This window comes from Rhinolophus hipposideros, assembly GCF_964194185.1.
Source record: "Rhinolophus hipposideros genome assembly, chromosome: 16".
Taxonomy (NCBI): Eukaryota; Metazoa; Chordata; class Mammalia; order Chiroptera; family Rhinolophidae; genus Rhinolophus; species Rhinolophus hipposideros.
In genome coordinates this window covers 55,637,451-55,659,774 of record NC_138062.1, presented here as the reverse complement: position 1 = coordinate 55,659,774, position 22,324 = coordinate 55,637,451, and the positions used below count along the sequence as shown (strand labels likewise).

Genomic DNA, 22,324 nt, shown 5'->3' with positions numbered 1-22,324 from the left:
TCATGGGTAGGTAGGTGTCTGGAAGGCTTGAGGTTTTACCTTTCCACCCCTGCAGCTCCACTGGGGAGGGGAGCCCAGTGGCACGTGGCTCTCCTGGAAGTTGCCCAATCTCAGCACTGCTGGGCCCTGGTACTTGAAGGCAAACTCGTCCTTGTGTTGGGTTGAGAAGAAGTGCTGTCTACCCAGCGGGGGCTCCATGTGGCTATACTTGCACTGTGGAGTCAGAGTGGGCAGCCTAGCAGAGCAGCCTGGAGGGTGGCTGACCCACCCGGGCCACCCTATGGTCCCTGCCCCACCCTGGGAGCATCAGAGCCTGGTGACGAGCTCTGTGGAGGTAGGCAAAAGTGGCCCCAGTTTGGGCTGACCCAGGAGCTGGATGAGAAGCTGGAGAGAAACTGGATGTGGGGCTGGAATGACCCCAGGACTGGGCCGACCCCAGGACTGGGCCTACCCCAGGCGACTCTGAGCTAACCCTCAGCTTGTGGTATAACCATGGCTGGTAATACGAAGATGCCCCTGACCTAACCTTGACATGACCTTGGTGGTGAGTTTGGGATGACCTTGAGGAGGCTGGGATGACATTAAGATGACCCTGAGCCTGGGGTGGCTCTAGAGTGACCCTGAGAGGACTTGACAGAAAATCTGAGTCTAAGGTGACAGTGTAAGCATCCTGAGAGAACTACACTGATTTGGGGGGGTTACCTGTTCAGGGAGGTGCCCCTCCCCCTCTCTCACCCGCTGTAGCATCTCCTCAGTCATGGAGGCTGGAGCTGTTCTGTGCGGTTTCAGCATCTTCTGGTTCATGGTTAGCAAATCTGGTTCTGCAGATTTGGGTGAGGGATGGCCGAGCTGAGTGGCGGAGGGAGGAGAGGCAGGCCCCAAGGGATAGGGACTTGCGAAATAAAGAATGGGGTAAGGGTTCAGGGCTAAGTCTGGGCCAGTGCTGAAGTTGAAGCCGGGATGGATTAGTAGGCGGGGAGGAGGGAGGAACCGGGGCGGGACTGAAGCCAGGGGTTGGGCAAAAACAGACGTATGTTGGAGGTGGGGCCAGATAGGGTAAGCTAGGGAATCAGGGGGCGGGACCAGAATCTGACAGAGGAAAAGGGTGAGGCTACGGTCATGCAGGGGGCTATGGTCCCATGCGGAGGTGGGGAGTGGGGGTCATGACCAGGAGTGGGTGGTTTGTCCAGGTTCAGAATTGGGATCTTGGTCCATGGGGTGGGAGCCAGCTCTTCAGGAGGCGGAGCCAGAGTTGGGCAGTGGGCGGAGCGGGACCTACCAGGGGCGGGACCAGAACTGTGGCAGGGGTGGGGCGAGGCTGCACTCACCGCCTGTGCCCTCCGGCAGGTTGCTAGGCAGCAAATGAAGGTTGGGGGCTCTATGGGGATGTTGCGTGTCAGGGGGGCAATAGGCCGAGCCCATGGAAGTCCGGAAGAACTGTCCCAGAAGCTTTGACTCCCCTAGGGTCACGTGACCCTGCAATTTCTCATGAGGCACGTGGCGGCTGGATGGCTTGGTCGCGGGTGGCGGCTGTAGGACCACATGGCACTTGGGAAACTCCCGCGTCTGGGATGGCCCAAGGCTCGGTTGGAAGGAAGACATAGATGGGCACTGCATGACCTTGGACAGATCACACCCTCTTTGGGCCCTACGTGATGGAGCTGGAGGTTGGTATGCTCTCATTTTACAGGCGGGGCGACTTGTCTAGCGGCTTACCCTAGATCACGCAAATAGATCCAGGGGATCCCCCCACACATATCAAGTTTACTTCTACCTCAGGGCCTTTGCACATACTATTCATTCTGCCTGGGAAGCTCTTTTCTCTGATGAGCCTTGCCTCTTTCCCCCTTCCTGCTGACCTGGCCATAGAAGAAGTGCATGGAGGTGGTGAGGCTGCCTGGGCCCGGGCACCGAGTTCCTTCCAAGATGTGCGACTCCGGAGTCTGGTCATGGTGAAGACAAAAAGGCTCTGCCAGTGGCAGAGTAGATGCTGAGCAGCTCTAGGAGGCTGGAGTGGGAGTAAGGGGCAGGGTAGCCAGCAGGCTCTCACCTGGCTCCTGGGCACAGAAGTGCTCGGCACTGGTAGTCCTGTCATGGAAGAGGCCATCTCCAGGACGAATATTCACACAGTGGGTGTAAGTGGAAGCCTGGGCCTTGTCATACCTGCATATAAGGTATGCAGGGTATCATCTGATCTGGGCCCTTGCAACTCCCAGGAAAAGGGTAGGCTTCCCAGCGGCCAAGCCATGCAGTGTTAATGGTGGGAGACCTGGCACAACAGTGGGCCTTGCTTGAGGGTGATGGAGACCTCAAAGTCACCGTATTGGCCCTAGAGCCTTAGGTGGCACACTACGCATGTCACTGAGAACCCTTTGGTCGAAGGCCATGGTCCCTTGTGCACCTGTCTAGGGGCAGACCCTGAGGCCTGTAAGCTTGTTTCTGCTCTGAACACAGGGGCCCATAGCCAATCTTGAAGTCTCCCAGTACCACGCTGGAGGAGTCCTGTAAGTAGACAGGGGCAGTGGGAAGGGCAAGGCCACCAAGCCCCCCATCAGTGCCCTCCCCAGCGGCACCAGCCCAGCTTTGATTTACCCTCTTACACATCAAGGCAAGTGGGCCCAGCAGTGCCTGGAACTGTCTCTGGTAGGAGGTCCTGTCATCTGGTCTCCTGTGGTCCCACTTGAGGGGGTTGGGGCCCCCTGAGCATAGGCAAGAAGACAGAGAGAATGGGATTGAGTCCCTGGAGCTTCAGGCCCACTGGATTCTTTGCTGGGAAGGGGAGGTGGAGTCCTGACTAGCCTAACCTGAGGGCTGTCTGGCAAACACCAAAAATAACAATGATAACAAGAATCACTAGCAAGTATTGAGCCAGGCATTCAGGTTAAGTGCTTTGCACCTCATTTTGGGGGCTGGTATTATCCCCACACACACTTTACAGCGTCTGTGAGGCTCAGAGAGGTTAGAACACACAGCAATTCAGAACCAGAACTGAATCCAACCCAGGTCTGACAACACCTGAACCCAGCTTGAAGGGATTCTGACCAGTGATGTCCACCAGCAGTTCCCATGGAGTCATAGAATTGGAAAAAAATCACACGAATGACAGCGACTCTGTTGAGAATGATAGCTACTCTGTTGAGTTCTCTCTATGTGCCAGGTTCATCATGCACTCTTACGCTCTTTTTGCTTTGCTAGCTCCTGTGAACTGGAGCCCTGTTATTGCTCTGATTTTGCAGGTGAGGAAAACTAAGGCTGGGAGAGGTCTCAGAGCCATACACGTACTAAGGCAACAGGGCTGGGGTGGGGGTGGGACACTAAGCAGATGTGTCTGACCCCAAACCAACACTCATGATTTCTGCCCAGGGCGCAGCCCCCCTGAAAAGATTCAGGCCATGCCCTTTCTAGGGATGCAGAAACTAAGGCTCAAAGGAGGTTCCAGGGTTTCTCAGCCCCGCACTATTGCCCTTTGGGGCTGGATAATTATTGTGGGTGGCTGTTCCTGGCCTTCACCCACTACCTCCTCCAGCGTAACAACCAGACCTTGCCAAACGTCCCTTGGGGGAGGGCGCAGAGTTCCCGCCCTCCTTGAGAACCTCTGGGTTGAGCAAATCGCACAACAATCACCCAAGTGCCTGCAGGATGCGCGGGGCTGCGGGCACACGTCGTGCTGCGGGAACAGTGCCTGGTGCGTGGTGGGCGGGATGCGCAGCTTGACTGGGTCCCCGGGCGGCACTGAGTCGCGATCGAAGACGAGGCGCGCGCCTCGGATCTGCTCGCTGGCGCGCGCCGGTGACTCAGGCCAATCAAAGTGGGCCCGCGTGGTAGAGAGGAAGGAGCGGGCGCGCGCGTCCGCGTGCACGTGCAGGTGGCTGGTCCGCATGGCGAGCGTGTGCGCCCGCGCCCGCACCCTCTCCTGCCCCGGCGACGGCGTGCGCGGCAGCGCGAACGCGCACTGCGTCTCTGACTCGCGCCCCTCGCTGGCCCAGCGCGCGTCCCGCTGGAAAAGGGACGCCTCGGGCGGCGGCGGGCACCGCGGCGTGCGAGGGACGCCAGGGTGGGCCTGGAAGTCTCGATGCATGGTGGAGAGCGTGGCGCCCACGTGCAGCCGCAGGTCAGGCCCCAGCGCGAAGTGCGAGGCCTTGAGGAAGTCCAGCCGAGCCATCGGGCTGTGCAGCAGGGCGCCCGCGGCCATCGCGGGACTCGGCGCCACCTGCGAGGGGGTGGGGACAAGGGATGGAACAAGTGCCGACCAGGACCGTGAGGCCTTTTACTCCTTACTGTGTGCCGGGCACTGGGCTCGGGACTGGGGACATGGTAAGAAAGAGTCGCAGCCCCTGTGCTGCCCCCAGGGAAAGTAAGATAAGAATAATCATTCATTTGGCACTTACTGTGTGCTAGGTGGGGTCCTAGGCCCTGGGAGGACGGTACATCAGTTAAAGAAACAGACCAAGAGCCCTGCCCTTGTGGAGCTGACAATGGTGTGGGGAGGTGTCTAATCTAATCTAATCTTTTGCAGAGTAAGTAGAAGGTGGGAACAGAAGTCACACAGAGTAGAAGGATGAGGGTTTAGGGTGGAAGGGTTGCAGTTTTAAAAAGGAAGCACCACTGAGACCACAGTTGAGCAAAGACCAGAAAAGCATGAGAAGGGGCATTTGGGTCTCTGGGAGAATAGCATTCCAGGCAGCTGCAACAGCAGGTGCAAAGACCCTGAGGCTGGCACAGAGTGAGCAACGGGGAGAGCTGCAGAATTGACCTCTGCATTCTGCAGTTTGTCGGATATGGGAACCCCCTCTCCTCACTCTCAGTCAGTTGTTAAGGCTATGGCTCTCCCCTCCTTCATGTCTGGGAACCTACTTCTGTCTCTCTGCCCAACCCAGTCATGTCCCATCTCTGCCATACCTCTCCTCCCCGGTCTTCCTGCCCTCTGCAATTGTCCTGGGCCCTGATCCCTTCCTGTCCCCACCTCCCACTTTTCTGACTTTCACTCCAGGATCCCAGTATCCCATTTAGTCAACTGGGACTTCCTTGCCTTCGCTCAGAGCATAGGTGTCTGCCCTACTCTCATCCCTTACCCTTGGAAACCAGCCCTGCAGGTGCTAGCAACACCCCTGGCTCAGGCTCACCTCCTGCCGGAAGTCCTCCCAGACCACTTCAGCCCACAACTACTTGCTCATGTTGACCTCCAGAAAACACACGTCAAGTATTTTTTTTTTTTAACGAAACTACAGTTTTTAAGTGTCTACGTTTGTTGCTTTTTCCATAAATTTGTCACCTAAAATAGTTGAGTCGAGAAGACGTCAAATGCTTTATGGGAGAATCTGACAACTGAAATTCCTAGCTGGGTCACCTTGGAATAAGTAACCGGGCTCCTATGAGCTTCAGTCTCTTCATCAGGGATGAAGATAGGGTACCTACCTCAAGCGGTGGCATGGGGACTAACGAATCTTAGAAAATACGCTTGGCACGGGGCTGACCGTCAAGACTCCCTCTGTCTCCGGTCTCCCAGAGCATGCTCACATGCTCCTCCCAAGGCTGCATCCAAGGGTTGTCCAGCCCTGCCCATTGTGACCCAATGAGCTTCCCCAGACAATGCTGTCACAATGGTCCCCCAGCCATCTGGTGGCAGCTGGGAGAAAAATCAAGAGCAAGACCATAGGATCCTGCTTCCTGAGAGTTCAGAGAGCCTGCCTGCCAAGTGACTTGACTTTTTTTTTCTTTCAGACTTTTATTTATTTAAGTGTGTTTTTCCAGGACCCATCAGCTCCAAGTCAAGTAGTTGTTTCAATCTAGTTGTGGAGGGAGCAGCTCACAGTGACCCATGTGGGGATCGAACCGGCAACCTTGTTAAGAGCACCGTGCTCTAACCAATGGAACTATCCGGCTGCCCCCGTGACTTGACTTCTTGAAGTCTCGGTTTGTCATCTGGAAAATGGAGCTGGGAATGGTAACCACTTTGGAAAGCAACACTGGGGATTTAATGCAGTAGGCTGCTGGTGTCTCTTATTATTATTTCCCCAAATTTTCTTTTTCATCTGCTTCCTAATCTTCCCACGAAAGATGGGCCAATCTTTGAGTCAGTGCCCACCCCCTCCAGCCCCATGCAGTTGAATGAATTTGGGCTTATTACTAGTTGCCGTGAAGGCGAACACACTCGTGGGGAACTGGGGGCATCTTAGAAGGGTGTGAAAAAGGGACTTAGCAGACTTGGGCTTGTCTTAGTTACTTCTGGGGAGGTTTGAGGAAGTGGGGCTTTGCTCTACGCTTGATGCTTTTACTGATTGGAAGTCTGACTTTCTTATTTGAGATGATTTGACCAAAAAAATGTATATATAACAACAGAAAAAGGGAGATGGGAGTTCATGCTTAATGGGCGCAGAGTTTCAGTTTGGGATGATGAAAAAGTTCTGAAGTTGGATGGTGGTGATGGTTGCACACCAACCTGAAATCACTTAATACCACTGAACTGGACACTTAGAGATGATTAAACTGGTACATTTGATGTTATGTATGTTTTACCACAATAAAAACATTTTTAGAAAAGAAAAAGCAATTTCTTAAAAAAAAAAGTAAAAACCAGATGAAATAAATATATATATATAAATATTATATATATTTACATACATATATATAAATTATTTATATATATAAATATATATAAATAGTATATATAAAAATATATATATAAATATTATATATATATAAATGTGTTCAACCTGTCTCAATTCATGATGCCAGAAATAACCTATTGAATGGGTTCTGTTTTTCTAATTCAGATATAACTGACATACCGCATTGTGAAAGTTTAAGGTTTACAACCCATTGATCTGATACATTTATATTGCAATATGATTGCCATTGTAGCATTAGGTAACACCTCTAAGGTATGATGTAATGATCATTTCTTCTAGTTTGGGAACAATTAAGATCTAGTCTCTGAGAAAGTTTAATGTGTATGATACAGTGTTTCTGTCTGTAACCCCTGTACTGAGTAGTAGGTCTTTAGGATTTATTTACTCACAGTGGCCCATGTGGTGATCGAACTGGCAACCCTGGTGCTATTAGCACCACGTTCCAACCAACTGAGCTAACTGGCCACCCAGGACTTATTTTCTAGTGGGTCCCTTTTCACTAAATTTAAGCAAATTTTTGTTTCGTCTATTGAGTTGAGGTCCTATCACCTGCTCCCTAGCCCCAAGCTCACCAAAAGGATTGGCAATATACGTTTCAGCCTAGTTCTCCTGCCTGCTGGAAAAGGAGGACCCACGAACATCCTGGGTGCTGTCAGGCAGCAAAGGGGGAGAGGTAACTCTGTTTTTGAGGATCTTAACTTGTATCAAACCGTCTAAGGAATGAAGCAAGAATAAAGCTGTGGTTGGTAAAGGAGCAGCACTACTCACATTAGCCAGGAAAAGTGAATGCCTGGTCGCTGTTGTGGTTTGGACAATGCTCACGTTTTGCCTGTGTTCAGACATGATTACGAGGGGGCTTGTTTTGTCTTGTTCCACCACGGTCACCTAGTGGCCTTGTCTGATGGTGGCATTCTGTGAAATTATTTATGTCCGGCAGGAGAACACCAGGGCCTTGCTGGGACGTTGCTAGGGCTAGCTCCTAGCAACACCAAGGCCAGCTGGGAATGCCAGGCTAGCTCCTGTCTCCTTCTCAAAGGTCAAGCAAGGTCTGCACTCACCAGATGGCAGAGGATGTTTGGAGAGCTGGGCAGTGCCTGGGAGGCTCACGGCTGCACCCTTGGTGCCTAGAGCAGGGCCTGGCACACAGTAGGCACCCAGAGAAATTCATTGTGCTTTCACAAGGCTGTCAGGCATAGTACAGGCTCACGAGAAGGGATCCAGCTGCTCGTGCAGGCTCTGAGGCCCTCTTCCCTCTGCAGACCTAGGGCTTGGCTTGTATGTTTTCTGCTGCAGCAACAGTGCCCCTGCATCCTAGTCTTAAGCAAGGAGCACTGTCACAAAGTGAAGGTCATGCCAGAGCATCACGTGAAAGGCGTACCCAGGGAACGCCCTAACCAGATAACTCCAGATGCAAGGTGGAGTGTGACCATCTGGATGGCTTTATCGGACTGCAGATGGGTGCACCACACCAAGTCTCAAACATAACATCAGCGCTCTTTGACAGCTCCTCACTCAGGCCTCAACTGACGAGCTGATAGCCACATCTGCACTTGGGGTTGGATGTGGGGGTTAGAGTCTCGGGATGTTGTGGGGCAGGTAGGCCTGGGGGTGGCAGGGGATTAGGGTCCAGGTGAGAGAGAATGTGGGCTCCCTATGGAGGGTGCTGTGGGCTGGGAAGAAGTGGGGGGATTCAAGGGATATTTTGGTGACTGTGGGGACATGGGAGGAGTTTGTGTGGAGAGAAAGAGGTAAGCATGATGTCCAGGTCTGCAGCTTGGTGGCTGGGTGGCTGGCAGGTCAGCTGTGAGATGGGGACATGGGAGAGCAAGATGTTTGGGGATGATGCTACGGGCAGTCTGGGACTTGTTGAGCACAAGGGGGCTTGTGGGATGGGCAGGTGGGAGCAGGAGGCAGATCAGGATTGGCGAGATGAGGGAGAGCCAGTGAAGAGGTGGCGAGAGAAGCTGTGGGAGTGGAGTTCTCCTAGGATAGTGTGCATGGAGCTGAGCCAAGAGAGGACAGGGAGCTGTGCCCTTGTTGTGAGCGGGACGTGGCTATCAGAGTAGCAGTCTCACCCGTGTGTGTCTTTCCACAATGTCAGATTTTATTAGAATAAAGATCTAGTCCTTTATTGGATCTAGTCCTACCGACTCAGTTTACCACGGCCATTAACCAAGGCTTCAGCCAGAGGATAGTCTCTAATAGTCGAGGTAGAGTGGTTTCACACAAGAAGGTCACACAGGTTTGTACGCAATAGGGTTAGGCAAAGCAAACAGTCTTACGAAAGAAGGATGAGAGAGAGTCCGGTGTTCAGCAGGAGTCCCTATGGTGCTGGGGTGTGTAGCGTCAGGCGTCAGGCCAGGCTGGTGAGATGGTCAGGAGACGAGGCTTCAAGTCTTTGGTCTGGGACGAGCGCAGATGCAGCGGTCAGCTCGTCAGTCGAGGCCTGAGCAAGGAGCCATCACAGAGCTCTGATCTTATGCTCAAGACTGGGTGCGGTGCACCCATCTGCAGTCTGATAAAGCCGTCCAGATGGTCACACTCCACCCTGCGTCTGGAGTTATCTGGTTAGGGCGTTCCCTGGGTACGCCTTTCACGTGATGCTCTGGCATGACTGTCACTTTGTGACTGACACAGCCATCAAAATTATTAGCATCCATTTTGTGTTCGTAACGAATGCTCTAGAAGGCCTTGCAGCCAACGACACTTATTGAGAACCTATTTTGTGCCAGGCAATGGGGATTTAGCTGTGACCAAGACAGATCTACATTCCTGCCCTGGTGGAGTTGACATTCTGTTGAGGAGAGACAACTAGAAGCAGCAAAATATACAATGGCATTTGATAGTGTTACAAGCTAAGGCGAAAACGAAGACAGCAGGAAACGTGGGTAGGAAATGCCCAGGGGGGTGTGATGGGGAGTTCTCATGAGAAGATGATCTTTGAATAAACATGAGGAGGAGGTGAGGGAGGGAAACATGCAGGCATCTGGTGGGAGAGCATTCCTGGCAGAGGGAACAGCAAATGCAAAGGTCCTGAGGCAGGATGTGTTGCAATTTCAGACAGGAAGAGCGATAGGAGTTGTAATCGAGAGGAAATATTTTGCAAAAGGTTATCAGTCAACATCATTAGTCATTAGGGAAATGCACAACAAAACTCTGGTGACATACCACTTCACATCCAGTAGGATGACTATAATAATAATTTTTAAAAGCAAAATAGAAGTGTTGGCAAGAATATGGAGAATGTTGTGCATCACTGGTGGGAATGTAAAATGGTGCAGCCAGTGTGGAAAACAGTCTGGTGGTACCGCAAAAAGCCAAACACTGTTACCATAGACCCAGCAATGACAGTAGGTATCTACCCCGAGGAATTGAAAGCAGGGACTAGAAGAACAATTACAGGCACACCATGTTTATAGCAGCATTATCCACAATAACCAAAAGGTGGAAACAACCTCAGTGTCCATCAACTAATGAAGAGATAAACAAAACGTGGTCCATCCATACAGTGGAATATTATTCAGCCACGAAAAGAATGAAATACTGATATAAGCGACAATGTGGATGAACCTCAAAAACAATTATGCATTATACTCGGTGAAACAAACCACACACAAATGGTCGCATATAGTTTGATTCCATTTATATGAAATTTCTAAAACAGGCAAATACATAGACAGGAGGCAGATGGTGGTTGCCAGGGCCTGGGGGAGGAAGGAATAGAGTGATTGTTTGAAAGAGGGACAGGGTCTCCTAGAAAGGTGATGAAAATGTTTTGAAAGGAGTGATGTTTGTACAACACATGAATGTACTAAGTGCCTCTGAATTGTACATTCTAAAATGGTGAATTTTACTCAGATTTAAAAAAAAAAGAAACAAAAACTAAAGTAAAATTTAAAAAAAGGAAACAGGTCGTGTTCACTTTTAGAAAAAAGTTAAATTTTTGGCTAGATAATACACGCATATTGCACAAAATTCAAAAGCTACCAAGTGGTATAGAGGTGAAAATCTAATTTCCTCTCCCCAGCCACCCAGTTACCGTCTCTGGAGCTGCTCCGGTTACCATATTCTTGTCGCTTCTTCCAGAACAATTCTGTTCCCTTCACTTTCTAAAAATGCCTTGTATGGTATTTTACAACAGCCACACGTGCTCACTATACATAAGCTACAATGTGGATGAACCTGAAAAACATTATGCATTGTGCTCAGTGCAGACAATGCAGAAAGGGTGAAACAGACATTAAAAAGGAAACTCTCCTTGAACCCAAGCTAACAGCTTGGTGATTTTGCTCGGCACATTCTTTGTGTGGGTGGTTGGGGGGACTGGTTAACTTTGTGGGTGGGTTAACTTGGAAAAGACAAGCCGCGCTGCGGGAGAAGGCAGCGAGCTCCCAGTACTGCCTCGGGTGCACAGGCCCGCAGAAGCGCACACGTAAAGAACTCACGGCACCCAACTCGGCTTGTCCCTGCAGCAGACAAAGGGCCGGCTGAGGGACAAAGGGTCGCAGCCGCGCCTGCGCAGAACCCTACCGGGGCGTGACCTAGCTAGCGCCCCGCCCCTCTCCCTGGCGCTGCGCGGTGACGTCACGGAGGAGTTGCCATGGCGGCGCTGAGCGGCCTGGCGTCGGCGCTGGAGTCTTACAGGGGCCGGGACCGCCTGGTGAGGCTGGGGCGGAGCGCGGCCTGAGGTCCTAGAGTTGGGCCAAAGCTCGGAGACCGGGAAACTGAGGCCAGAGAGGGGGCGGGGTCGCTCAGGAAACCCCATCGGAGAGGCCCAAGCTGGGCACCAACCCGGTCTCCTAGCGGTGGACATTTAAGTTATTCCGGCCAACCCGTCGTGGCTGGACATTTACCGTAGTACCAACCAAATCCTCACGCTTGGACATTTAGGATCTGACCAGATCACTGACGCTGGTCACTGGGTTGTCCCAAATAATCTCGTATGAGGATTTAGAATGTTGTGGGGCTCCCCCTAATGGCTGGAAATTGAGGTTGTGACCACATCCCCTCCCGTTGGGCATTTAGGTTGTTCCATCTGCGACCAGGGAGTCAGATTTTCTCAGTCCCAAACAGTCTCTCACACAAGTAGGCATTTCGGCTGTTCCAGGCAATTAGGTGGCTGGGCAATTATTAGGTTCCAACCAAATCCCCTAGGATTGGGCATTCAGGTTTTAACAACCCCCACCCTCCCCGCCCAAGGTGGACATTTAAATTGTAGCATTTTGCCATTACAAAGGGGCTGAACAGAGATCACAAGTGAAAATAATATATAATATATATAATAATATATAAAACAGGAAAAAGCAATTTCTGAAAAGCAGATGAAGTAGAGGGGTGGTGAAGCTGACCCAGTTCACGATGTCCCAAATCACCCATTGGGTGGGTTCCTTCTCACTAAAACAATTCAAGCAAATTATCCTTTTGTCTGCTGGGATGAGGCCGATCATGTCCCCACGCCCCAGCTTGATGCAAATACACATTTCTACCTAGTCCTCCTGCCTGCTGGGAAAAGGAGGACCCAGGAGGTGGGAAATGGGGTTTCGTGTTCTTGTCCCCATCACATCTGCCTCCAAAGGCTGTGACCCTCAGTGACATGAGCCAGTACTCCCTTAGAGCCTCCTCAGGGCCTTTTGGACAATGATGTCATACTTTTCCATTTGTCCCACCTACAGGTTTTTTTTTTGTTTTTTTTTTAACTTTCAGCTTTTATTAAACTCTTGTTGATTTAGACTCTTCCACTGGTTCATCCCATAGGGCCCATGGCCAGCTTAGTCCAGGAGCTGCGTCACGCTGACAGCTTCTGCTTTCCCACAGATCCGAACAGTGGGGTACTGTTGCCAGCTAGTTGGAGGGGTCCTGGTCGAACAATCTCCGGCCAGGTCAGAAGTGGGGACGCGCCTGTTGGTGTTGTCCTCCCAGCTCAGCCACTGCAGGACCATCCTTCGACTCTTCGATGACTTGGCTATGTTTATGTACACTAAGCAGTACGGCCTGGGGGCAGAGGTAATGGGGTATGTGCGGCTGTGGGAGGGGGAGCAGACTCCAGGAAGCCAGCATCTTATGGACTGGTCGAAACGAGTTATTTCGTTTCAATTTTACTTGCTTTTTGGAGATGATCAGATATTCTCATTTTAATTTAAATTGTAAAAATAGCTAATATGTTCACACATTCCTAAAGAGTATATAATTAATAAAAAGTCTCTCTCCTTCCTTTTTCCCCTGTCCCTAGTTTTCGTCCTCAGAGGCAGCTACTGTTCTCAGTTTCTTGTATTTCCTTCCTGAGGTATCCTGTACCCACACAGGCAAATACACATTGTTTACATGAATCATTGTGTACCACGGACACTCTTCAGCCACTTACTTTTTTCACTTAGTGTAGCTTGGAGGGCATTCCATATCAGTTCAAAAAGAGGTCCTTCTTTCTTAATGGCCATATAGCACTCTACTGTGTAGTAGGACAGGGATTCATTTAACCGATCCTCTGGCGCTGGACATGTAGATTATTGATAACATTTTGCTGTCACAGCACTACTGCATTATTCCACATGAGTGCCAGTAGGTCTGTGCTCCTCACTCGGGGGAGAACTTGTCCCCCCTGGGGACATTTCACCAGGGGATGGGCTGACAAGCTGCCCTGGGGTGCCCTGCCCATTCCACCTGCGCTCTCAGGGCCCCTATTCCATACTCAGATGCTCTCCTGTTCTGCCTCGGTGCCCGGGCCTGATCGTCCCCTCTCCAGTGTCTCCCTGGACCTGCCTCCAGTTTTGACACCCATTTCCTATCCTCTTGGCTTAGGGCACACTTGCTGTGCATACCTGGAGGACCCCGTCCCCCAAACATCTCCTCTGCAAAGACTCCCTTGAGTCCTCAGGAAAGGGGTGGGGGCCTCTGTATATCCCTCGGCCAGAACAAGACCCCTTTTGTTAGTCCCATGTTTGTGTGTCTGGGTTCCCTCTGCCCCTGTGAGTGTGTCTGTCTCCCCACATAGGCTGGGAACTCCCTGTTTCTCAGAAAATGGAGGGGGGGGGATGAGCACATTAGAATGGGGACATGGGGGGCTGTCCTCATGGAGGGGTGAAATGTGTCAGAATGCACCAGAAGGTCTCAGGCGGAATGGGGGAACTGTAGTGAGTTCAGAACCCCACTGAGGCAGGATCACAGCTGGCCAGAAGGAAGGACGGGACAGCATCACCAAGCATTGATGGGGGTGAGAAGGGGTTGCTGGGAAGACAGATGGGGGGGCAGGCAGCAGCTAGGATGAGGAGGGTAAAGGCAGGGAAGTGATGGACAAAGCTGGGGGACCCCACCAGCTTGTCGGCCTCGAGGGACACGGGCCTGAGGGGGCGTGGTCTTGAGGAGGCATGGTCATGAGGGGCGGGCCTGCGAATGTAGCCCCAGGGACCAGGCTCCTGCAGCCTCTATGGTTCTGCAGTTCAATGGCTTGAGGCCCTTCTCTGTATGAGGTGGGGCAGGTGGCAGCTTACCCTGAGCACCTCACTTTGCCTGTGGGGATGGTGACTCAAGCAATGCAGCATAGTACAGCCTGGTGTTGCCACCCTGTCCCGCTCTGCCTGGTCAGGCTTCTCCGCAGGCCTGCCTGCCTGCCTCGCTCCCCTCTCCGTCCTGTGCAGAGTGGCTGGAAGTCTGTGGTGGGGCAGGACGGCTGTGAGGCAGGGCGTCCCAAGTCATCGTACAAGGGGATCATCTGGGAACTTAAAAAAAATGTAAGGCTTTTGTTGGCATGGTCTGGGCCCCTAATATGGGCAGTGAGTAGGTCCCACTCCAGGCCCATCCCCCTCTCCTGGTCCTGCAGGAAGACGATGTCTTTGTCCGCTGTGTATCTGTCCTGAGCAACTTGGCCGACCAGCTGTACTACCCCTGTGAGCACATTGCCTGGGCTGCTGACGCCAAGATCCTCCAGGTGGATTCTGCTTGGTGGTGGTCGCTGAGCACGGCCCTCTGGGGCCTGTCCCTGCTCCTGGGGATTGCCAGGTAAGCAGTGCACTGCCCACCAACAGGCTGGAAGAGGGCACCTGAGATACCTGGGTGGGTTGGCAGACAGGCTGGAAGTGCCTGGGTTGTGCCACTCCTACTTTTCCTCCTCTGGTCACCACCTCACTTTGGCTGCTGTAACAGAGGACGACAGTGTGGTGGCTTTGAACAACACGAGTTGATTATCTTACAGTTCTGGAGGTTGGAAGTCCAAAATTGGTCTCACTGGGCTGAAATCAAGGTGTGGACAGGGCTGTGATCCTTCTGGAAGCTCCAGGGGAATATCTGTTCCTTGCCTTTTCCAGCTTCTAGAATTCCTTCCTGTTTTCCTTGGCTCGTAGCCCCTTTCTCCATCTTCGAAGGTGCATCACTTCAGCCTCTGCTTCCGTCGTCAAGACTCCTTTTCTGACTCACCTCCTGCCTCACTCTTATGAAGATCCTTGTGATGATATTGGGCTCCCCAGATAATCTCTCATCTGAAGACCCTTAACTCAGTGCCATCTACAAAGTCCTTTCTGCCATGTAAGGGTCCTGGGGCTTAGGGTGTGGACATCTTTGGGGGCTATGATTGTGTCCATTGGGTCCAGGAAGAAGCAATAACTCTATGGCCTGGACAGAAGTGGCAGGCCTGGCTGCCTGTACCTGGGTCCTGCTTGCCTTGTCCTCAGCAAACGTTCCCAGATAAACAGCCAGGAATTCTCTGACTGGCTCCATGCTTTTGAAAACCATAAGGTTTCTAGAACTCTCAAATAATTGTTTCCTCCCACATATTTTCCTGTCTGAAAATTTGCTGAGCAGGTTTGTTCTGAGTCCCCTGCCCTAGAAAGCACAGGCAGAGCGGGACCTCCCCTGGCCAAGTTTCGTGGAAGTGAAGGTCTCTTGGATCCCTGAAGGGGAGCCCCTGACCTTGGGGGTGGGCAAGGCCCACATCTGCTGTCATTTGTTTCTGGGCAAGACGCTCAAGCCCAGTTACAGATGCCCTAATTATATACTTCTTGGAGATAGTCTGGAAAATGAACAAATCCAAAGTAGAAGATTCAGTCTGGTGATCCCCACAGTCTGCTGATCCCCCCTCTATACTCTGGTGACTCTTCCCAACCTTTGATCTTACATTTTGGACACATTTTCACTCACCGCTGATCTTGTTTCAAGGATGCAGCTCCTTCTTGATCTGAGTTCTCTTCATGGTCACTTGTCAGTGTGTCAGGAGCTTGCTTCCCCTGTCTCCTCCTGGCGTTGACCTTCCCCGTGTGCTCGGTGTCTCTGGCAGGGGCCCAGGCTGGGCTCTGGACCCTTGCGGCTGCAGTTCCCAGGGGAGCCCTGGCTCATGGCCTCTCCTCAGAGTGCCTTGTGACCTCTGGCCCCAAGAGACCTACCATTCCTGTTTTAGGAGCAGCCTTGGTTTCATTCATATTAAAAAAATAGATTTTAAATGTTACAACAGTTTAAGGTCCACCCACAGTAAAACTGAGCTGAAAGTAAAGAGATTTCCCACACACCCCTGCCCCTGCAGCTTCCCCTAATGCCAACATGGCACCAGAGTGGCACCTTTGTGACAGTTGAACCTACATTGACACGTCATCACCACCCCGAGTCCATGGTCAACATTAGGGGACACTGTTGCACATTCCGTGGCTTTGGACAGATGTATGACAACACATGTCTACCACTGGACTGTGACATGGAGTATTCTCACTGCCTTAAACATCCTCTGAGCTCTGCCTACTATGCCATTCGTTTTTAGAGTGTGTATTTTCTCCATCATTTCTCTATTTGGTGTGAGCAACGGTGTGGGGGTCGGGGAGCATTTAGTGTGAGCTGGTCATGACCAAGTTGCCAGAGAATCCCCCGGGAGGTGGCTGAAATGCAGATGCCTGGGCCAGGCCCCCAGAGGATCTGAGTCCATGGGTCTGGTGGCCTCTAGGAATCATTTTCCCTAGTGCCCCAGGTGGCTGTGCTGCAGATCCACTTACCTCACTGCAGGTGCTTCCCTGTGTCCTCTAGTCTCTGGGGACGTGTCACTTGGATAGGTCCACGGTGGCTGAAGTCTGGCTGGGGTCAGCCCTGCAAACGGCAGGCGGGCTGACCTCAGCATAGTCACATACCTGCCTCCTCCCCAGCCCGGCTGCACCATGCTGCCTGCATGCACCATGCATGACAGGCTGCTCGCCTGCTAACTGCTTCCTCACCTAGAGACACCAGCTTTCAGGGGCCCAGGTGGTTGTCAGACTCACCTCACACAGACTGGTTGGAGCCACTTGTTAGAGAGCTCGGCACCCGTGACAGGGAAGCTGTGGCCGCGGTGGCAGGAGGCAGGCGGCAGAGCCTCCTCTTGGGCTGGCATTGGGGAGCAAAGTCCTGCGCCCCCACTCTGCTCTCGCGCCTCCTGTGGAGTGTCCTGTCTCCCTCTGTGGTGTTGCAGGTCCCTGTGGATGGTCCTGAAGCTGAGAAAGAAGCTGAGGAGCCCCACGGAGGCCTTCACCAGGTACGTGTGGCGTTTTGTCTAGGAGAAAGGCTGGCTTCCTCTCCTGCAGGCTGGGGCCCCCGTGGGTTCCCCAGCTGGGAGGTGCTCGGAGTCACCAGCAGTTACCAGCCCCGCCCCTGTGCAGGGCCCGTGCTGGGGCGGGATTGGCATGAGCTCACGCAGCCTCCGGGTGGATGGTGGTCCTCGTACAGATGAGGAAACCAAGGCTCACTTGAGGCCCCAGAGGCAGGAAACAGCAGAGCCAGGCCCCCAGGGCTTTGCCTTCATGGCTGTGTTCCCAGCAGAGAGCGTGATAGGTGATGGAGTCAATTTCCTGAGGACCATCGTCATTGTCACTGTCTCTTCCTGGGAAAGAACTGGAACCTGCCCACTGACCAGCCCCCACCCCACCTCCCGGACTGATCCCAGGGCATCGGGAGGACTGAGGTGTGGCTGCCAGTCACGCCCTGTTCACGCTATGGGCTCCCTTTGGGGGTTGTGACGGGGACCCCTCCTCACTCACAGGCGGGGCCCGTGGTCACTCATTTCCCTTCCCCGAGCATCTCCTCTTTGCTCCCACAGCCAACTGCCCCAGAGCAAGTGGAGGGCCCTGGAGGCCCAGGTCCAGTCGGAGGTGCTGACTGTCCTGAGTAACCTGGCTGACCTGGCGAACGCTGTGCACTGGCTGCCCCCGGGGGTCCTGTGGGCCGGCCGCTTCCCCCCGTGGCTGGTGGGCCTCCTGGGCACCGTCTCTTCCCTCCTCAGCGTGTACCAGGCAGTCCGGGCTGGCGGCCGGGCCGATGCCACCACGCCCTGACATAGCCTGAGGGTGTGGGCATACCGCTGGGACCCCGATGGAGGGACCCTTTCCCCAGAGCAGAAATCACCAGGGAAGGGGCCTGGGTCTCTCACTGAGCAAAGCAAGGTCAGGTGTGGGGAGATGCAACCCAGAGAGCTCCTGGAGCAGCCTGGGTCATGAGCCCCTGGTGGAGCGGGGGTGAGGTCCCCGAGGGGCCTTTCCGCCCAGGTCCCGGCATGCGCACGCAGACCTGCCTCAGTGGAGTCCTGCTTTGTCCCCTTGTATCCTGTGTTCACATAAATCCAGGGGGCCACAATTGTTTGTGCCAAGTGGGCCTTAAGGAAGCTGACAATCAATTAAATACGTGGTGCTGGTGCCAGGCCCAGGTGTGGGTCCTTTTTCCTAAACTCACCGGCTCGCCCCTCCCATCCCCTGGCCCACTCCCATGCCCTCTCTCCAGGCCGGGGTGCCCGTATCTTATTTTATGGAGGGCGTGCAGGTGCCACCTCTGGATGTGGCAGCCCGTGTGCCTGGGATGTTTCCTGTGGGATGGAGCCACAGGGGGAAGCACCCCTCCCAGCCCCCCTTCTGGAACCTCCCTGGCCGGTGGCTTCTCTCTGGCTGCTGGCACGGCCCGCTGCCCCAGAGCGGCCCTCAGCCATGGAGGGCAGTTATCTGTCCCAAAGTCCCGGGCGTCTGGCCACCGATGGCTCCCACCAAGCCACGCCGTGTCTTCTCCTGGAAACCACGGGGTGATTTCTTTGGCCAAAACAGCGGACGCTCAGCCATAGCTCAGACGAGGGCCGGTGTAAGCATTTCCCGGGCTGAGCCAGGGCTGGGCTGCGCAGGCTCCCGTCCCACACCTCATGGAGACTGGCAGGGTGGGGTGCGTTTTCAGTATGACAGAGGCTGTTTGTGTGGCCTCGGGAGCTGGTGGCCGGCCCACGCCTGCCCGTCCCTGTGGCTGTGTCCTCGGGCCCTCCACTTCTGAGTCCCAGCGGCAAAGTGGAGGGAATCAGGCTCTGCCCTATGTCCCCAAGTACTGGGACGCCAGGTGTTTGCAGTCCCTGAAACCTCATGTGATTTCAACCACAGCTTGTTTCTACAGGGAGGCTAGGTGTCTGGGAACAGCTGGGATGGAGGGCTGCTCGGAGCAACATGGGGTGCAGAGAGACCCCCCACCCCGCCCTTGGCCAAAGTGCCCTCTGGGTTTGGGGTGGGACGCCAGGCTAGGTCAGTCTCCCCATCGCTCTTGTAAAGAGGGGTGCCCTTCCCAGCACCCAAGGAACCAGTGAAATTAGGGCAGGGGTCAGAGCAGCACCTGCCTGCCTGTCTAGAGACTCAGAGTGAATACCCGTATGGCACACAGTGTCTGTGAGGAAGTCACGTGAACACTGGAATATGTGACACATCAGGTCACAGTTATCCCCAAAGGCTGGTATCCCTGTGGGCCTAAGCAGAGCCACGTGCCAGGGCTCCGGCTGCAGCTCCTGGGCAGTCAGGGCTGGCCCTGTGGCAGTGCCGGGGCCACCGCTGCCCAGACCCACTGCTGGGCAGTGCAGACAACCCCACCTGCAGGGTGGCCACATCCCCTGCCCACCACCCTTCCTGGGCTGGCAGGATGCAGGGAGCTCATCTACTGCAAACTTGGTTCACTCAGGGAGCAGGGGGCTGACATCCTAGGACCATAGGGACAGGCCTAAATTGGAGGGGACCCAGCAGAGCAGGACTTGGTGGCATTCCCCATGATCGTCTGGGGCTTTCCCAGAGGGAACCAGAGCAGGCTAAGGGGCCAGGCTCCTCTGGGCGCTCTCCTGGCTCATCACACCATTGACAACAGGCCTGGGGTACAGGCAGCTGGTTCCAGCTGTACTTGAGGCCACGTCTCTTGCCTAGGAGGTGTGCCCACATCCCTGCACTCCCCATTTCAGCCGCAGGGCAGGAGTGCTGTGGTGTCACTCTCACCCAGCAGGAGAGGTGACAGCGGTGGAAGGGGCTCCTATGGTATCCGGGGCCCACGGGGAAGGATGGGACGTCACAACCTGGTTTTCAGGTGCCAGGCCCTGGACTTGACGTCAGGCCTTCCCGAGTTCCTATTGCAGCAGACTCTGAGGGGGGGGTCCTGCCTAGTGAGGTGAGCCCCCTTAGGGAGCCCCCACCATTACAGCAGTGATGTTTGGCTAGTTCCTACAACCAAACCCCAAAGAACAGCCACTCCCGTCGGCTCATCTTAAGACACTTTTATTGCTAGAATCAGGTCTTAAGTTCTAAGGTGGTTCTGAAATATCTCGCATGAAGAAATGCTGCAATCATTGTAAAAATCACCATCAGGTGGATGAAAATCACAGTCACAATTTACGAAGACGTGCACGATCCCACAGGAATAAGAACATTTGCTCGGCCACTAACTTGACAAATAGAATTGGTACCCAGGTGTGACCGCAGGGCACTGGCCAGAGGGGATGTGCCGTGGCCTGCCTTGCTGCGTGGCACGACCGGAGACCCCTCAGCCGCGAGGCGAAGTGCTGGTTCCCAACACATGGCCAAGAGGAAATCCTTTGGACTCATCGTCCGAGGAATTGTGGCATCTTGGAAGGTCAGAGCAGAGCCCATGGACAGGGCTGTGTGGCCTTGACTCATCCAGCATAGAGGGTCCAGGAATGTTCTCTTCACAATAGGACGGGAATGTTGACTTTTCTAAAGTGCTCTGATTCGTCTCAGTACCGAAACACAAAACACTGATTAGACATGGCATAGATGAGCTCTGATGTGGGTCACGGGACGGGGAAGCTTCTCCTTTCTCCTCGCTGAGACTTGCGGGCCCTGCGTAGGCAAAGTCTAAGGGGCGCGGGGAGAGGTTCTGGGAGGGAGTCTGGGGGACGAGGGTGAGAATGCCATGTCTTTCACTGCTCTGCAGAGGCTGTGAATTGCCGCTTTCAGTTCCTTGTCACTAACTGGCTGTGGTGCCCTGACTCCTGGGCAGCCCAGGACCCAAGCCTCTTGCCAACGCGTCAGGAGGTGCGGGGCTCTGTGCCCAGTGTGCGGAGCCGGGGTGTAGGAATAGGTGGCAATGTTCCCCCTTTTCCACCCCAGCACCCAAGCTTGAGTTTGGCCAGAGCCGTAACTCGGATCTGACCCAGTCGCCACCCCTGGACATGTGACACCATCCACAACATTTACAGCCTGGCAACCCTTGCCCTCCTCTAGGGGGAAACTGACAGCTACAACAGCTGACTGGATATGAGGCGCCTGTGAGGTAACCACCTGTCCATTTGAGGTCTCTAGGCCACGTGTGATCCCTCCAGTGTTTCACCATCAGCAGCCTGGACCTGGCAGCCCCACTGCTCTGCACCTCATACCAGCATCAGCGCAGGAAGGCTTCCCCGGGACAACTGACCCATCTCACGGGGACTGAGGACCCTTTGCCTGGGGCTGGGACCTCTGGGTGTGCACTGGCCCCGGCTGAGCTCTCTGGCCAGCTGAGCGCTGGGAGAGCCACGCCCACTCGGGAAGGCGCCTTGGGAAAGCACCGACTTTGTCAGCAGCAGGTTTTAAAAACCTCCACCAAATTCAAATGTGTCAGTCAGGCCCTTTCAAGAGCAGCCCTGACCCTCCAGAACCCACCCAGAGTGCCATCGGCCATGTTCTCCAGCTCTCTGTCCCCAGGCAGGCTGTGTGCTGCCCTTGTCTGAGCCCACACCCCAGCTTTGAGGTTCATCATGAACCACGTGGGTCTCTGCTCTGATTCTGCAGACAGACAGCCGACACTGACACCACCCGGCCTTTTCTGTGCCCTAATGACATGCTCTAGAGCTCCAGCGTCTCCTAGTGGTTGTGGAGCCCGCTCTGGTGCCAGCACCTCCTTTTCAGACTGGGGTCTGGCCTGTCATCAGGCTCCATGTGGAACCACCACCGTTTGTCTCTACCTTGGAAGAATGGTGTGGGGTTGACCTCTCCCTACCCAAATGGGTGCTACGATTTAAATCAGCTCCTTGGGTTAGCTCTGGTTGAACTTTCGATTAAAAACGTTCCTTTTTGTGTGTATAGATGTATATATATAAAAGAGGTTTAGAAAGTTACCCAGGCACCACTGCAGATCCTATAGGAAGAGCCTAGAGACGACAGGTCAGCCCTGACCCTGACCCTGACCCCGACCCCAACCCCGGCCAGGCGGTCATCCGTGGTAGTTTGCTGGGCAGGGAAAAGGGACAGCTGGGTGGTTCCCCAGAGAGCACAGAGGGTGTACAGGACAGGGAGAGGTCTGCACCTTGAGCCACACCCCCTAGAAGAAGATGACATCTTCCTTGCTGGCTTCTTCCTTGTTGAGTGGTGTGGGGTGCGGTGGCATGGGTGGGAAGGGTGCCCCCCCCGCCTTGAGGGGGAAGCACTCAGGGGACACATCAGCTGGGGCTGGGCTCGGGGCTTGGCAGGAGGGGTCTG

At 53.9% G+C, this 22,324-nt stretch overlaps 3 protein-coding genes across 7 annotated transcripts in view; 1 reads left to right on the top strand and 2 right to left on the bottom strand.

Moving 5' to 3' along the window:
* On the bottom strand, window positions 1–4,192 carry SAXO5 (stabilizer of axonemal microtubules 5; the record flags this gene model as incomplete). Its single annotated transcript, XM_081076174.1, has 8 exons — window positions 1–213; window positions 736–821; window positions 1,329–1,530; window positions 1,860–1,969; window positions 2,051–2,163; window positions 2,402–2,502; window positions 2,593–2,699; window positions 3,625–4,192. 8 exons carry the CDS (start codon window positions 4,190–4,192, stop codon window positions 1–3), a joined length of 1,500 nt encoding a protein of 499 aa, XP_080932300.1.
* Window positions 4,193–11,196: 7,004 nt separating this feature from the next.
* On the top strand, window positions 11,197–18,267 carry PEX11G (peroxisomal biogenesis factor 11 gamma). 2 transcript variants are annotated; one of them, XM_081076222.1, is made up of 6 exons: window positions 11,207–11,289; window positions 12,444–12,632; window positions 14,209–14,353; window positions 14,443–14,621; window positions 17,044–17,106; window positions 17,668–18,265. In XM_081076222.1, exons 2-6 carry the CDS (start codon window positions 12,583–12,585, stop codon window positions 17,900–17,902), a joined length of 672 nt encoding a protein of 223 aa, XP_080932348.1. In that variant the 5' UTR covers window positions 11,207–11,289; window positions 12,444–12,582; the 3' UTR covers window positions 17,903–18,265. The 2 variants fall into 2 exon arrangements, with proteins under 2 accessions (XP_080932347.1, XP_080932348.1); XM_081076221.1 differs by lacking the exon at window positions 14,209–14,353 and having other exon boundaries at window positions 11,197–11,289; window positions 17,668–18,267.
* Window positions 18,268–20,109: 1,842 nt separating this feature from the next.
* The window catches only part of LOC308508764 (rho guanine nucleotide exchange factor 18-like), a gene marked incomplete at its 5' end in the record, with an annotated part of 54,047 nt that continues 51,832 nt past the window's right edge, over window positions 20,110–22,324 (bottom strand). For 2 of the 4 annotated variants that reach the window (XM_081076025.1, XM_081076024.1), the window contains one exon: window positions 20,110–22,321. In XM_081076025.1, coding sequence (XP_080932151.1) covers window positions 22,167–22,321 — 155 coding nt within the window. In that variant the 3' untranslated portion in view covers window positions 20,110–22,166. The remainder of the gene's footprint in view (window positions 22,322–22,324) is intronic. The other 2 variants (XM_081076026.1, XM_081076027.1) reach the window with 2 other exon arrangements.